The sequence below is a fragment of the Stomoxys calcitrans genome, chromosome 2, assembly GCF_963082655.1.
Source record: "Stomoxys calcitrans chromosome 2, idStoCalc2.1, whole genome shotgun sequence".
Taxonomy (NCBI): Eukaryota; Metazoa; Arthropoda; class Insecta; order Diptera; family Muscidae; genus Stomoxys; species Stomoxys calcitrans.
The window spans coordinates 40,052,765-40,069,762 of NC_081553.1; the positions used below are offsets into that span (position 1 = coordinate 40,052,765).

The following is a 16,998-nucleotide window of genomic DNA, read 5'->3' on the forward strand; positions in this document are numbered from 1 at the left end:
CCAACAACTGTGCCAAGAATACTCCAAATCGGTTCTTCGCCTAATATAGCTGCCATACAAACAGATCTCGGATCTTAGTTTCTTGAGCCTCTAGAGAGCGCAATTTTTATACGATTTGGGTAAAATTTAGCAAGAGGTGTTTTGTTTCAACATTTAACAACTGTGCCCAGAATGGTCCAAAATGGTTTATAACCTGATATATTTCCCACTTAAATCGACCTGCCCAATATTCTTCTTGAGCCTCTAGAGGACTAACATCTTAACTTCTTGAGCCTTTAGAGGGCGCAATTTTTATCCGATTTGGCTAAGGTTTTGCAAGAGGTGTTTTGTTTCAACTTCTAACAACTGTGCACAACGACTTCTATTACATTAAATATACGTGCCAAGGTTGGTCTTAATCGGTCCATAACCTGATATGGCTCCCATATGAACCGATATCCCTATTTTTCTTCTTGAGTCCCTATGGGGCTCAATTCTTATCCGATTTGGCTGACACTTTGTACAATGACTTTTATGACTTCGAATAGTCATGTAGATGTAGCTCCTATATATTTGGAAAAGTTAGGGTATATAAGATTTGGCCAGGGCAAACCTAATGTGCTTTTAATTGTTTCTCTTTGACATCCGTGGAGAGTATGGTTCAGATCGGACCATTTTTGGGTATATCTCATATATAAAACTCAATTTTTGTTTGTTTGACAGTTTGTTTGTTTGTTATACGAAACAAGACTCAAAAACGGCTGAACTAATTACCTTGAACTTTTCACAGATTGTGTAGGTTGGTCAGGAAGGAAACATAGGCTATATAATTTTTTGATATCGGGAGGGGAGCGAACCCTCCCCCTTACCCCAAAGGTACTACCCAAAAATAAAAGTGGACCGATTGGAACAATATGGGATTCAAATGAAAGGTATTCAAGAGTAGAGTACGAATTTCATAATAAAGTTGGGTTCAAGTATCTGGAGGGCCGCCCCAGCCCCAAAACCCCTTAAAATAGGTTTGTTTGACGATCAGGGTTTATTTGACGAATATGGTCCCAAAAAACACCACCCAAAATCAAAAGTAGACCGATAAGGACAATATAAGTATCAAATGAAAAGTATGCGGGCATATAAATTCGAATCTGGCATACAAATTCATGTCGAAGTATAGGGGGTTACCCCTACCCCCAAAAACGCCCAGATGGGCACATTAGCCAATCACGGATATATGGGACTCGGTTTGTTTGTTCCTAGACGAAACTGAAAAATGGCAGAACCGATTTTCTCGAAATTTTCGCATATGGTGAAGGTTGGTCTGGAAGCAAACATAGGCTGTATAATTTTTCGATATCGAAAGGGGGACGGACCCTCCCCCTTATGCCAAAAACACAACACAAAATCAAAAGTGAACCGATCGGGACAATATTGGTATCAAATGAAAGGTATTGAAGAGTAGAATATTAAAATTTGAGTCTCAGTAGCCCTCGGTCCGCCCCAACCCCAAAACTCTCCCAAACAGACATATTGGACGTTCATTTCAATATGGGGCTCAAATCGGGAGTAGATTTCGAATTCGGCATACAAAATCAGATTGAAGTAAAGGTGGTCACGCCACTTATTTGGGAATAGATTACGAATATGACATTAAAATTTGCGTTCAAGTTAAGGTGGCGCTTTTCCTCTTAAATATTCGTCAAATGGGTTATTTGATCCATTATGACAATATGGGACTCAAATGAAAGATATTTGAGAGTAGAAAACGAATTTGATAACAAATTTTGGAGCCAAGTATTTTGAGGTACGCCCTAAAGCACCCCCTTAACTGAACTTCATTTCCGTTGGGAATAAAGAACGAATTTGATATCTATTTTCAGTGCAAGGTGCCGGTGGCCGCCCCAGCCCAAAAACACCTCCCAAACGGTTCATATTTACCGGCCATGGCATTATGGGGCTCAAATTAAAGGGATTTAGAAGGGCAGCACGAATTTGATATCCATATTTGAGTCGAAATGTCTGAGATCCCTCCCTTCAAAAGCAATTCGCATTACCCTTATTTTTAAAAACACCAGGAACCTAGCAGTGGCAAACTTCTCACACATCAATGATTGCTTTCTGTGGGGAAATTTTTTTAATTAAATTAAGAGGATGACCATCTCTTTGTCCCATGTCCTCGCCAGGATTCGAACGCGTTCAGCGTCATAGGCTATAATGGCACGAATTCGAAATCCGCATTCAGGGCAAAGCGTCCCCACCCCAATAAAGATTTTAGAGAGTTAAAGAAGGCGCAGAGAAGAGAGCCGGGTTCAGCTAGTCCCCATATAAACCGATCTCCCGGTTGAAGGTCTTTCACCCACAAATGGCCTATTTATTTCCCAAGTTTTCTGATATTTGGTACAGTGAGGTATGGGGTTTTGTTATATTTCCACAGCATATTCCCATATAGCTATTATGGGTGCATGGGTTTCAGATTTTCGGACGGAAAAAGTTGATCTGTTTCTCATGGGCCACTTGCAGAAACTGGCCTTTTGTGAGCATTTGATCGACCCATAGTCATATGAGATCTTCGTCATAAAAATAAGTAAAACTCCAAAACTTCGTTTTCAATGATTCATCCCCCCTCAAACCTTACGCTCCTGCCTCTACTACTAGCTGCCTTTCCATTTTTTCTTACTTTGCACTCGCCCATCTTGATGTACACTTTAAGGCTTATGGAAGGTTTTTGAAGTTAATGTTTCTGGTATATCAACTGCAGTAGGCTCTACATGTACTCCTCGATTTAGAGGCAACTCAAATGTATGGACATTGCCTCCTATTGGCCCCTATGCATCGCAAAGGGGTATGGACCATGAAATGTCATTTCCTCAGTTTAGGAGCAAAGCCAAAGAAAAAAACTTCACTTGTGTAGTGTATGTATCGGTCAACACACCAAAAACGGAGTATTAGACATAAATTTCCAACAGAAAGAGAAAGAAAGAAAAAATGGAAGAAGAAAGAGCTGCATAAAGTCGACAAACAGGATATTACAGGATATTATGGTCTTAAATAATTGAAAAGTGGATATATCAAAACTTAAAAAAAGAAAAAATTAAGTTTATGACCTTACTCTTAAACCGTTCGAACTAGTTTAGCAGAGGAAAAAATGTACTAAAATTTCAAAGGGAAATATAGGAAATTTTCTAAATTCTGGCATTATCAAGCAACTCTGCTAGATAGCACAATTGAAAGCTGATAGATTTTCGAATTTTGATGAATGAAATTCTATGAAAATCGAATTTCAACATTGTTTTAATTTTTTCACTGATTTATTTATTCATTTTTTCACAAAAAAACAATCATTTTGCCATTTCTAGTTCCTGCACAGAAAAAAACGATTGTTCCAAATCAATTCAATGCATTTTTTTACTCATCCATTTACTTTTTGCAGCAGTCATCCTTGGAACCAGTTTTGCAGGGGCAATGACAGTTTTGGTCACAGGCACAATTGTCACCGCATTTTTGGGCAGTGCATTTACAGTCTGAAAAATCAAGAAATAAAAGCACTTCAACTTCGAGCAACAAATCTAAAACTTCACCAAACTCACCATTACCACATCCTTTGCAAGGCATTTTGACTAAGTTTTGTCTTCAAATTTACGATAAAATTGAAATTTTTATTAAAACTCTGTTTGATTTTCAAACTGTGATTGATAGCTCCACAATGGCGTTGAGCAGTTTATATACTGCCTTTCGGAGTATTGCATTATTCCAATAATACTTTGGGGTCGTGTGCATATTTCACGCCTTTCAAGAGTTCTTTTTAGAAAAGTTGAAAAACTTGCGTTCGAGTTGATACTTTCTCACCGTGTGCATCGTTTTGAGTTTGTTAACCGACTGCCCCGGCTTACAACTAGAAAGAAACGTGTGAATTTTTATACCCTCCACTATAGGATGGGGGTATACTAATTTCGTCATTCTGTTTGTAACACCCCGAAATATGCGTCTGAGACCCCATAAAAAATATTCGTCATGTCATTTTAAGTCGATCTAGCCATGTCCGTCAGTCCGTCTGTCTGTCGAAAGCACCCTAACTCTCGAAGGCGTAAAGCTAGCTGCTTGAAATTTCGCACAAAAACTTCTTGTAGGTGTAGGTCGGTTGGGATTGTAAATGTGCCACATCGGTCTATGTTTTGATATAGCTGCCATAGAAACCGATCTTGGGTCTTGACTTCTTGAGCCTCTAGAGGGAGCAATTCTCGTCCGATATTAGATCTTGACTTCTTGAGACAATGGAGCTCGCAATTCTCATCCGATTTGGCATGAGGTATTTTGTTATAACTTCCAATGACTGTGCTAACTATGACGCAAATCGGTACATAACCTGATATAGCTGCCCGATCTGCGATCTTGATTTCGTGAGCCTCTAGAGGGCGCAATTCTCGTCCGATTTTACTAAAATTTGGCACGTGGTATTTTGGTATCACTTCCAACAACTACGCTAACTATACATCAAATCGGTCCATGTTTTGATACAGCTGCCATATAAATCGATCTTGGGTCTTGACTTCTTGATCCTCAAGAGGGCACAATTCTCGTCCGATATTGGATCTTGACTTCTTGAGACAATAAAGCGCGCAATTCTCATCCGATTTGGCTGAAATTTTGCATGAGGTATTTTGTTATGACGCAAATCGGTACATAACCTGATATAGCTGCCATATAAACCGATCTGGGGTCTTGACTTCTTGAGCCTCTAGAGGGCGCTATTCTCGTCTGATTTGAATGAAATTTGGCACCTGTTATTTTGGTGTCATTTCCAACAACTGCGCTAAGTATGCTTCAAATCGGTACATAACCTGATATAGCTGCCATATAAACCGATCTTGGGTCGTCCGATATTGGATCTTGACTTGTTGAGACAATAGAGCGCGCAATTTTCATCCGATTTGGCTAAAATTTTGCATGAGGTATTTTGTTATGACTTCCAATGACTGTGCTAAGTATGGCGCAAATCGGTACATAACCTGATATGGCTGCCATATAAAAACATCTGGGATCTTGACTTCTTGAGCCTCTAGAGGGCGCAATTTTCGTCCGATTTAGCTGAAATTTTGTACAACGGCTTCTCTCATGACCTTCAACACACGTGTTTTATATGGTCTGAATCGATCAATATCTTGATACATCTCCCATATAAACATATCGCCCTATTTTGCTTCTTGAGCCCCTACAAGGCGCAATTCTTATCCGAATGAACGGAAATATTACACAATGACTTCAACAATGTTCAGCATTCTATTATGGTCCGAATCGGACTATATCTTCATATAGCTCCAATAGCATAACAGTTCTTATTCAATATTCTTTGTTTGCCTAGAAAGAGATACCGCGCATAGAACTCGACAAATGCGATCCATGGTGGAGGGTATACAAGATTCGGCCCGGCCGAACTTAGCACGCTCTTACTTGTTCTTTTGCACTCAGCAGCGTCGCAATGAGCTTCTTTTTGCGCTTTATTTTCAATTGGAGAGCGTTTTATCGCCCTTTAGTATTAAACTTTTGATAAACACTCGACCGGCTTCTACTTGTTGTCTTTGTTTATTTATTTATGCAAGACTTTTTTTTTGTTGTTCGAAGATAAAAAAAACACAGGCCTACAAATCGCTTGAATTAAGTAAACAAAACTATGCGAACAAATGTTTACTGCAAAAGTGATAAGATACAAATGATTTTGAAAATTATTCATTAAGAACATTTTATTTGAAATTTCATTGAACTTTTATCTTAAGAGGAAACTTTATGGAAATTTTGTCTTATCCTTTGTAATCTTGTTTTCGGGAAAATGTTATGAAAATTTTGTCTTAAGAGAAATTTGAATTTTAATTTTTTCATTATAAGTAAACTCCTAAAATGTTGTTCGATGGAGACAACTATTTCACTAAATTTTTGTCTTCTCAGGAAATTGATTTAGACATAATTCTTTTATTTAATTTTGTTTTTTTTTTGAAAAATTTTATCGAATTTTTTATCTTTGTGGGAATATCAAAGAAAGTTTCTTGAAAATTCTGTTTTTATACCCTCCACCATATAATGGGGGCATACTAATTTCGTCATACCGTTTATCAGCTCGAAATATTCGTCTAAGTCCCCATACATATATATACTTTATGGGGCCAAGACCCCATAAATATATATATATATATATAATGAATCCATATCCTGATAAAGCCGCCATATAAACCGATCTCCCGATTAGACTTCTTGGGCTTCTATATATATGTAAACCACCTTTCGTCATAATCCATAGAAAAAGGCATAATGTATGCCCCCACAGCAGCTATGTCGAAATATGGTCCGATTTGGGCAAAATTCGGCACGGGCATTAAGTGGTCTAAAAAGTACAAGGCATTGTTCGCCACGGATGTCGAAAGGCCAAACATAAGTCACTGTGCCAAATTTCAGCGAAATCGGACTATATTGGGTTGCCCAAAAAGTAATTGCGGATTTTTTAAAAGAAAGTAAATGCATTTTTAATAAAACTTAGAATGAACTTTAATCAAATATACTTTTTTTACACTTTTTTTCTAAAGCAAGCTAAAAGTAGCAGCTGATAACTGACAGAAGAAAGAATGCAATTACAGAGTCATAAGCTGTGAAAAAATTTTTCAATGCCGACTATATGAAAAATCCGCAATTACTTTTTGGGCAACCCAATTAATGCGCCATTTATGGGGCCAAGAGATCGGTCTATATGGCAGCTATATTCAAATCTGAAACGATCTGGGTCAAATTGCAGAAAGATAGCAAAGGCTTCAACACAACTCACAGCCCCAAATTTTGACGACATCGGACAATAAATGCGCCTTTTATGGACCAAAAACCTTAAATCTTGAGATCGGTGTATATGGCTGCTATATCCAAATTTAAACCGATCTGAGCTAAGTCGAGTGAGCTAACACAACTCACTGTCCCAAATTTCAGCAAAATCGGATAATAAATGTGGCTTTTAATGGACGCAAGACCTTAAATCGAGAGATCGGTCTATATAGCAACTATATCTAAATCTGGACCGATCTGAGCTAAATTGAAGATGGATGTCTAAGGACCTAACACAACTCCCAACTCACAAATTTCAGCAAAATCGGATAATAAATGTGGCTTTTATGGGTCTAAGGCCCTAAGTCGAAGGATCGGTCTATACGTGGGCTATATCAAGATATATTCCGATATAGCCCATCTTCGAACTTAACCTGCTTATGGACAAAAAAAAAGAATCTGTGCAAAGTTTCAACTCAATACATCTATTTTCGAAGGCTATAGCGTGATTTCAACAGAGAGGCGGATAGACGAACGGACATGGCCAGATCGTCTTAGATTTTTACGATGATCGAAAATTTACTTACTTTATAGGGTCGGAAATGGTTATCTCGATGTGTTGCAAACGGAATGACAAAATTAATATACCCCCATCCTTCGGCGATGGGTATAAAAATTATTCAAAAATTTTCAGAACAATTTCATGGAAAATGTGAAAATATCTATGGGTAATTCATGGATACTAAATTTTCTCTCTAGAACCCCAACCCCGGACAGCTGGTCCCAACTTTGTATGATAGATTATTTCGTTCTTTCTTTCTTTAATTGGCTATGACAGAACATTTGTCCTGTTAGTCGAACTTAGAAGAGATTTCCAAGGAGCTCGATCTTCAGTGCTTCTTCTTTGATCTCTGACACGAAGTTTCGAGCTGTCTTTCACCACTTGATGATCTGAAACCCCTAGAAGCCTTACTATTTGCCCGAGTTGGCTGAATTTTTGGCACGTTGTTTTCTGTTACAGCCGTCTCACATGCGATTTAAATCGGCCTGTAAACTGACATAGCTTCCCTATAAATCGATGTATCGATTAGTCTTCTACTGCCCTAAAAGGCTTTTTGGCTGATTTGACAGAAATTTGGTACGTATGGTATACATACATATGTCCTTCAACTAAGTTAATTTTTGCAAATTTTTAGCAGAATCCACAGAGGTGGGTTCTCAAGATTCGGCCCGGCCTTACTTCCATTCATACTTGTTCATTTATTCATTTTCACAACAACGCATGTGTTATCTTAGGCTATTTGTAGGCTTGTTTCTTAACCAAAATACTCCAACGTTTATCTTAAAAAAAAAAAAAAAAAAAAATTCCACAAGTAAACAAACTCAAAAGGTAGAAGCCGGTCGAGTGTGTTTGAACAGTTTATCACTTAAGGGCGGTAAAAAACGTTTTCCAATTGAAAATGCGAAAAAATAAATCGTAAAAGTTGCACACTACGAAGCTGAGTGCAAAAAATTCACACGTTTCTAGTCAAGGCACTACAGTAGTTAAACAAACTTAAAACGATGCACACGGTGAAGAACAATCTATCAGATGGAAATTTCAAAATTTCTTAAAAGAACTCTGAAAAGAAGTCAATTGTGCACACGGCCCTATAGTAATATCGAAGGGCAGTATATAAACTGGTCAACGCCATTGTGGAGCTATCAATCACAGTTTGAAAATCAAACAGAGTTTTAATAAAAGTTTTTATTTTATCGTAAATTTGAAGACAAAACTTAGTCAAAATGCCTTGCAAAGGATGTGGTAATGGTGAGTTTGGTGAAGTTTTAAATTTGTTGCTGAAAGTTGAAATGCTTTTATTTCTGGGTTTTTCAGACTGCAAATGCACTGCCCAAAAATGCGGTGACAATTGTGCCTGCGACCAAAACTGCCATTGCCCATGCAAAACTGGCTCCAAGGATGATTGCTGCAAGAAGTAAATGTTATGAGAGAACATGGGAACAAAGAACGCTGTATTGCATTGATTTGAAACGTTCGTCTTTTATTCTGCAAATACAAATGCCAAAATGAACAGTTTTTTTAGTTATAAAATATATTTTTGAAAATTTTAATAAATATTGGGTTGCCCAAAAAGTAATTGCGGATTTTTCATATAGTCGGCGTTGACAAATTTATTCACAGCTTGTGACTCTGTAATTGCATTCTTTCTTCTGTCAGTTATCAGCTGTTACTTTTAGCTTGCTTTAGAAAAAAGTGCAAACAAATTATATTTGATTAAAGTTCATTCTAAGTTTTATTAAAAATGCATTTACTTTCTTTTAAAAAATCCGCAATTACTTTTTGGGCAACCCGTAGCTCCCATATAAACCGATCTCCCGATTTGATTTCTCGAACCCCTGTAAGCATCAATGTTCATCTGATTTGACTAAAATTTTCCACATAGTCTTCTGTTATAGCTCCCAACAACTGTTTTAAGTACCGTTCAAATCGGTATATAACCTGATATATCTCCCATATAAATCGATCTCAATTTTCTTCAGCTTCTAGAAGCTGCAATTTTTGTCCAATTTGTCCAAATTTTGCACATAGTGTTCCAATGTGAGTTCCAACAATTGTGCCAAGTACCGTCCAAATCGGTATATAACCTGATATAGCTCCCATATAAACCGATTTCCCGATTTGACTTCTTAAGCCCTAACAAGCCGCGATTTGTGTCCGATTTGGCTAAAGTTTTGCACATTGTGTTCTGTTATGACTCTCAACAATTGTGCCAAGTACGGTCCAATTCGGTTTATATTCAGATATAGCTCCCATATTTTAGCAGAATCCATGGTTGTGTGTTCCCAAGAATCGGCCCGGCCGAATTTAACACACTTTTATTTGTTCTTGTTTTAATTGATAAATTTTTAATTACTTTTTTAAAAACGGTGATTGTTATTATCATTTTTCGTGATTGAAGCAATTTCAATTAAAAATTAATTGCAACAATTAATTTTGTGATTGATTTCTTTTTTTCCTGTGTGGAGGATATTACTTTGCAAAACAATAACCCCCTTTTGGATGATACATGATTAGGCCAGACATTTATAAAGCAGTCCTCGTAGAGTACCTGGCCGTCATTTAAACTCACTCTAGTCCAAGAATTTTCTCGCTTTGTTATAACCTTTAGAAACAAAAGTTGTAACTTTGGTGAATATTCGCTATAAAGAAATTGTGCAAGGAGTATCGGTCTGGCAACCTCAAGGAGTATCGGTCTGGCAACTTTAGTAGTCAAATCAAATCGGCCACTACTTTTGTAGGATAGTTAAATGTGGCTGGTATCATCGCTTAGGACTCCATTATTAAGAGGATATTCGTGTATGAAAATGGTCCCTTTTCATTTTGTGTGAGCCCAGGCGTTGAACTCGCCATTAAAAAAAATTTTTCATAACAAATAATTTTTGTAGCTTCCAAAGTTTTATTTGAAATATTCAATTTTTTGTTCCTATGAGTCCTTTACTTATTTCCAGGCAAATTAAAAAATTAATTTCATCCCCTCTTCTCCTTCATTGATGTTTCACTTATTGCAGCAGTCATCCTTAGATCCAGTTTTGCATGGGCAATGGCATTGCTTGTCGCAGGCACATTTGTCACCGCATTTTTGGGTAGTGCATTTGCAGTCTACAAAAATTAAAAAAATTGTTTTTTTTTCCTTCGGAAAATTTTAAATTTATAGCGCAACTCACTGTTTCCACATCCTTTGCAAGGCATTTTGAATATTTTGTCTTTGAATTTAAGTAAAACGAGAAACTTTTGTTTTAAACTCTGTTTGATTTTTAAACTTTGATTGATAACCCCCCAATGGCCGCCATCGGCTTATATACTCTTCACCGTGCTATAGCATTATTCCTTTGCACCAAAAACTCTAATAGTGCCGCGTGCATTTTATTTCTGGGAATTATTCTTTTTTTTCTCCCTGATGAAATACTTCCGAATTTTAAATTTACTCTTCATTGCCGTGTGCATCGTTTTGAGTTTATGTTAATACTGCTGAACTGTAGCGTAAATCGTGTGAATTTTTTTAGCACTCAACTGCCCATTAGCCTATTTGGAGTATATATTTTTTGTACCCTCCACCATAGGATAGGGGTATACTAATTTCATCATTCTGTTTGTAACACCTCGAAATATTCGTCTAAGACCCCATAAAGTATATGTGTTCTTGATCGCCATGACATTTTAAGTCGAAAGCACGCTAACTTTCGAAGGAGTAAAGCTAGCCGCTTGTAGTTTTGCACAAATACTTCTTATTAGTGTAGGTCGGTTGGGATTTTAAATGGGCCAAATCGGTCCATGTTTTGATATAGCTGCCATATAAACCGATCTTTGGTCTTGACTTCTTGAGCCTCTAGAGGGCGCAATCTAATCCTATTGGATTGAAATTTTGCACGGCGTGTTTTGTTATGATATCCAACAACTGTGCCAAGTATGGTTGAAATCGGTCCATAACCTAATTTTGCTGCATATAAACCGATCTTGGGTCTTGACTTCTTGAGCCTCTAGAGGGCGCAATTTTCGTCCGATTTTATTGAAATTTTGATCGTAGTGTTTTGATAGCACTTCCAACATCTTGAGCCTCTAGAGGGCGCAATTCTTATCCGATTTGGCTAAAATTTTGCATGGGTGTTTTATTATGTCTTCCAACAACTGTGCTGAGTATGGTTGAAATCGGTCCATAACCTGATATAGCTGTCATATAAACCTATCTTGGGTCTTGACTTCTTGAGCCGCTAGAGTGCGTAATTCCTTTCCGATTTGGCTGAAATTTAGCACGACGTGTTTTGTTATGATTTCCAACAACTGCATTAAGAATAGTTCAAATACCTGCCATATAAACCGAACTGGGGTCTTGACTTCGTGAGCCACAAGGGGGCGCAATTATTATCCGATTTAGTTAAAATTTTCCATGAGGTGTTTTGATATAACTTTCAACAACTAGCTAAGAATAGTTCATATCGGTCCATAACCTGATATAGCTGCCATATAAACCGATCTGGGATCTTGACTTCTTAAGCCTCTAAAGGGCGCAAGTATTATCCGATTTGGCTGAAATTTTGTACAACCGCTTCTCTCATGACCTTTAACATTCGTGTTGAATATGGCATGAATCGGTTTATAGCCTAATACAGCTCCCCTATAAACCGGTCTCCCTATTTTACTTCTTCAGCCCCTAAAGTGCGCAATTCTTACTAGAATTGGCTGGTCTACTATGGTCTTCAATATTCAGTTCAATTATCGTCCGAAATGAACCATAGCAATATCAAGTGCTCCAATAACATAGCAATTATTTTCTTTTATACTTTGTTTGCCTGAAAAGAGATACTGTGGCAAGAGCTCGACAAATGCGATCCATGGTGGAGGGTATATAAGATTCGGCCCGGCCGAACTTAGCATGCTTTTACTTATTTAAGAATTGTGTTGTTATCGCACTTTGGTGATAAAAGAGTTGATTCACTCTTGGCCGATTACTTTTTTATACCCAACACCACCACTGTGATACAGGGTATTATAAGTTTGTGCATTCGTTTGCAACGCTAAGAAGGAGAAGAGCTAGACCCATTGATAAGTATACCGAACGACTCAGAATCACTTTCTGATTGGATTTAACCATGTCCGTCTGTCCATCCATCGGTCTGTGAGTCCAAGTATTCTTGTATTCAAAGTGCAGGTCGTATTTGTTGTCCAATCATCACGAATTTTGCACACATCACTTTTTTGTTCCTAGGACAAACGCTATTGATTTTGGTAAAAATCGGTTCAGATTAAGATATAGCTCCTATATATATGTATCGGCCGATTTGCACTTAAATGGCCGTAGTAGCAACAATTTACAAACGATCTGCACAAAATTTGGCGCGAATTGTTTTGCTACAGATCTTAACATATGTACAAGATTTCATCAAAATCGGTTCAGATTTAGATATAGCTTCCATGTATATGTATCGCCCGATTTGCACTTAAATGACCGTAGTAGCTACAATTTTCAATAGATCTGCACAAAATTTGACATGTATTGTTTTGTTACAGATGTTAACATATCTGCAAGATTTCATCAAAATCGGTTCAGATTTAGATATAGCCCCCATATATGTGTATCGCCCGATTTGCACTTAAATGACCGTGGTAGCAACAATTTTCAACCGATCTGCACAAAATTTGACATGTATTGTTTTGTTACAGATCCTAACATATCTGCAAGATTTCATCAAAATCGATTCAGATTTAGATATAGCTCCCATGTATATGTATCACCCGATTTTCACTTAAATGACCGTAGTAGCCACAATTTTCAATAGATCTGCACAAAATTTGACATGTATTGTTTTGTTACAGATCCTAACATATCTGCAAGATTTCATCAAAATCGGTTCAGATTTAGATATAGCCCCCATATATATGTATCGCCCGATTTGCACTTAAATGGCCGTGGTAGCAACAATTTTCAACCGATCTGCACAAAAATTGGCATGGATTGTTTTGTTACAGATCTTAACATATGTGCAAAATTTCATCAAAATCGGTTCAGATTAAAATATAGCTCCCATATATATGTATCGCCCGATTTGCACTTAAATGACCGTAGTAGCCACAATTTTCAATAGATCTGCACAAAATTTGACATGGATTGTTTTGTTACAGATCTTAACATATGTGCAGAATTTCATGGAAATCGGTTCAGATTAAGATATAGCTCCCATATATATGTTTTGGCCGATTTGCACTTAAATTGCCGTAGTAGCAACAATTTACAACCGATCTGCACAACATTTGGCAGGAATTGTTTTGTTACAGATCTTAACATATCTGCAGAATTTCATCAAAATCGGTTCAGATTAAGATATAGCTCCCATATATATGTATCACCCGATTTACACTTAAATGACCGTAGTAGCAACAATTTACAACCGATCTGCACAAAATTTGGCATGGATTGTTTTGTTACTGATCTTAACATATCTGCGGAATTTCATCAAAATCGGTTCAGATTAAGATATAGCTCCCATATATATGTATCACCCGATTTACACTTAAATGACCGTAGTAGCCACAATTTTCAATAGATCTGCACAAAATTTGACATGTATTATTTTGTTACTGATCTTAACATATCTGCAAGATTTCATCAAAATCGGTTCAGATTTACATATAGCTCCCATATATATGTATAGCCCGATTTGCACTTAAATGGCCGTAGTAGCAACAATTTACAACCGATCTGCACAAATTTTGGAACGAATTGTTTTGTTACAGATCTTAACACATTTCAGATTCAGATTTAGATATAGCTCCCATATATAAGTATCGCCCGATTTGCACTTAAATAACCGTAGTAGCTACAATTTTCAATCGATTTGCACAAAATTTGACATGGATTGTTTTGTTACAGATCTCAACATATCTGCGAAATTTCACCAAAATCGGTTCAGATTAAGATATAGCTCCCATATATATGTATCGTAATGTAACTACAATTTTCAACCGATCTGCGCAAAATTTTGCATGGATTGTTTTGTTACTGATCTTAACATATCTGCAGAATATCATCAAAATCGGTTCAGATTTAGATATAGTTCCCATATATATGTATCGCCCGATTTGCACTTAAATGGCCGCAGTAGCAGCAATTTTCAAACCATCTGTTTGAAAGTCGGTTCCGATTTAGATATCACTCTCATATACATATATATTTATATATTGCCCGAATTTATAGTTGTAGGGTAGGTATAGGGTACTATATAGTCGACTCCGCCCGACTTTTGCCTTTCCTTATTGGTTTTACAACAAATTGAGTGTTTTAGTTCATAGAGAAAATTTGATAGTTTAATTGAAAACTTTCATTCAAATTTGGTCCTTGGAGAATATTATCTTCAGACGCTGTATTTAAGGAAATTTTTTTGGTTAACAAATAAGCTTATCGCCTAAAATCCCTCAATCATTAACCTGTTCATATCTTTTTAAATTTCAACAAAACTATTTAGCCAGCATAGCTCTCATTATTCAATTCTTGTGGATTGTGTACTAAAATACTCAATTTGTTATCTTTTTGCGATAAAAAGAAAATTAGTCGGCCTAGAGTGATTCAACCTTTTTATCACTTAAGTGCGATAACAACACAATTCAATAAAAATATAAACTCCAAATGAGCTCAATAGACCGCTGAGTGCAAAAAACTTCACACGACTTTTGCTAAAGCCCTGCAGAACTCAGTATTGAAATAAACTCAAAACGATGCACACGGCAATGGAAAGTAAATTTAAAATTGCAAAATATTGTATTTCACCAAGAAGAACAAGAAGAAAAAGAATATTTTCAGTAAATAAAATGCACGCGGCACTATTAGAATAATTGGTCTATAGGAATAATGCAACACCCTAGTAAAGAGTATATAATGCGATGGCGGCCATTGTGGAGTTATCAATCCAAGTTTGAATATCAAACAGAGTTTTAACAAAAGTTTCTCTTTTATCCTGAATTTAAAGACAAAAAGTATTCAAAAATGCCTTGCAAAGGATGTGGAAATAGTGAGTATTGCGTAAATATAAAAATATCTTTAAAAAATAAATTTCCTTTTTCATTTTTTAGACTGCAAATGCACTGCCCAAAAATGCGGTGACAACTGTGCCTGTGATCAGCATTGCCATTGCCCCTGCAAAACTGGCTCCAAGGATGATTGCTGCAAGAAGTGAATAATGATAAGAAATTAATTAAGGAATAGAGTGGATGAAATGAATCACCTTTAAATTTAGCTGGAAATATTTTGAAGTTCGAATAAAATGTTTTGAATAAAATTTTGGTAAACATAAAAAATTTTTTTAAGATTTTTTTTGAAATGGTATATTAAACGCCTGTTCACATTCAATTAAAAGGGACAGCTTTCAAGCATAGGTAATGATGTCATATGGAATGATACCTGCCACAAAAGGTTTATGTGGCCGAATTGATATGAATATGCAAATTTGCCCATAAAAATTCCATTGAGGAGCAGGGGCAAACTTGTCACATATCAATGAGTGCTATCCGATTAAAGTTTTAGCTCAATGACAACGGGCCTCCTTTTTATAGCCGATTCCAAAAGGGGTGCCGCAGTGCGACACCTCTTTGAGAGAAGTTTTTACATGGCATAGTATCTCACAAATGTTGCCAGCATTAGGAGGGAATAAGCACCGCTGAAAAATTTTTTTATACCCTCCACCATAGGCTGGGGGTATACTTATTTCGTCATTCTGTTTGTAACTCCTCGAAATAATATTCTAAGACCCCATAAAGTATATATATTCTTGATCGTCATGACATTTTAAGTCGAACTGGCCATGTCCGTTCGTCTGCCCATCCGTCCATCCGTCCGTCTGTCTGTCGATAACACGCTAACTTTCGTAGGAGTAAAGCTAGCCGCTTGAAATTTTGCACAAATACTTCTTATTAGTGTAGGTCGGTTGGGATTGTAAATGGGCTATATCGGTCCACGTTTTGATATAGCTGCCATATAAACCGATCTGGGATCTTGACTTCTTGAGCCGCTAGAGGGCACAATTTTTATCCGATTTGGCTGAAATTTTGCATGAGCTGTTTTATTATGACTACCAACAATTGTGGTGAGTACGGTTCAAATCGGTCCATGTTTTGATATAGCTGTCATATAAACCGATCTTGGGTCTTGACTTCTTGAGCCTCTACAGGGAGCAATTCCTATCCGACTTGGCTGAAATTTCGCATAAGGTGTTTTGTTATGACTGTCAACAATATGCTAAGAATAGTTCAAATCGGTCTATAACCTGATATAGCTGCCATATAAACCGATCTGGGGTCTTGACTTCATGTGCCACTAGAGGGCGCAATTATTATCAGATATAGCTGAAATTTTGTACAACGGCTTCTCTCACGACCTTTAATATACGTGTCGAAAATGGTATGAATGGTTTATAGCCTTATGTAGCTCCCTTATAAACCAATCTCCCTATTTTACTTCTTCAGCCCCTAAAGTGCGCGCAATTCTTACTAGATTTGACTGAAATTTTACTCAATGACTTTTACTATGGTCTCCAATATTCAGTTCAATTATAGTCCGAAATGAACCATAACTTGATATTGTTCCAATAAAACAGCAATTCTTTTCTTTTATACTTTGTTTGCCTAAAAAGAGATACCGTGACAAGAGCTGGACCAATGCGATTCAAGGTGGAAGG

At 36.9% G+C, this 16,998-nt stretch overlaps 4 protein-coding genes across 4 annotated transcripts; 2 read left to right on the plus strand and 2 right to left on the minus strand.

Annotated features, from left to right (window-relative positions):
- Positions 1-3,215: 3,215 nt before the first annotated feature.
- LOC106091548 (metallothionein-2-like) lies at positions 3,216-3,777 on the minus strand. The gene is made up of 2 exons (XM_013258096.2): positions 3,564-3,777; positions 3,216-3,497 (listed from the first exon to the last, which is right to left on the minus strand). The coding sequence occupies exons 1-2, from the start codon at positions 3,586-3,588 to the stop codon at positions 3,394-3,396; spliced, it is 129 nt and encodes a 42-aa protein (XP_013113550.1). The 5' UTR covers positions 3,589-3,777; the 3' UTR covers positions 3,216-3,393.
- A 4,543-nt stretch (positions 3,778-8,320) lies between these two features.
- On the plus strand, positions 8,321-8,754 carry LOC131995205 (metallothionein-2-like). The gene is made up of 2 exons (XM_059363467.1): positions 8,321-8,584; positions 8,651-8,754. Exons 1-2 carry the CDS (start codon positions 8,560-8,562, stop codon positions 8,752-8,754), a joined length of 129 nt encoding a protein of 42 aa, XP_059219450.1. The 5' UTR covers positions 8,321-8,559.
- A 1,538-nt stretch (positions 8,755-10,292) lies between these two features.
- LOC131995251 (metallothionein-2-like) lies at positions 10,293-10,582 on the minus strand. Its single transcript, XM_059363615.1, has 2 exons — positions 10,501-10,582; positions 10,293-10,435 (listed from the first exon to the last, which is right to left on the minus strand). The coding sequence occupies exons 1-2, from the start codon at positions 10,523-10,525 to the stop codon at positions 10,332-10,334; spliced, it is 129 nt and encodes a 42-aa protein (XP_059219598.1). The 5' UTR covers positions 10,526-10,582; the 3' UTR covers positions 10,293-10,331.
- Positions 10,583-15,040: 4,458 nt separating this feature from the next.
- LOC106091550 (metallothionein-2-like) lies at positions 15,041-15,622 on the plus strand. Its single transcript, XM_013258097.2, has 2 exons — positions 15,041-15,336; positions 15,398-15,622. Exons 1-2 carry the CDS (start codon positions 15,312-15,314, stop codon positions 15,499-15,501), a joined length of 129 nt encoding a protein of 42 aa, XP_013113551.1. The 5' UTR covers positions 15,041-15,311; the 3' UTR covers positions 15,502-15,622.
- Positions 15,623-16,998: the final 1,376 nt, after the last annotated feature.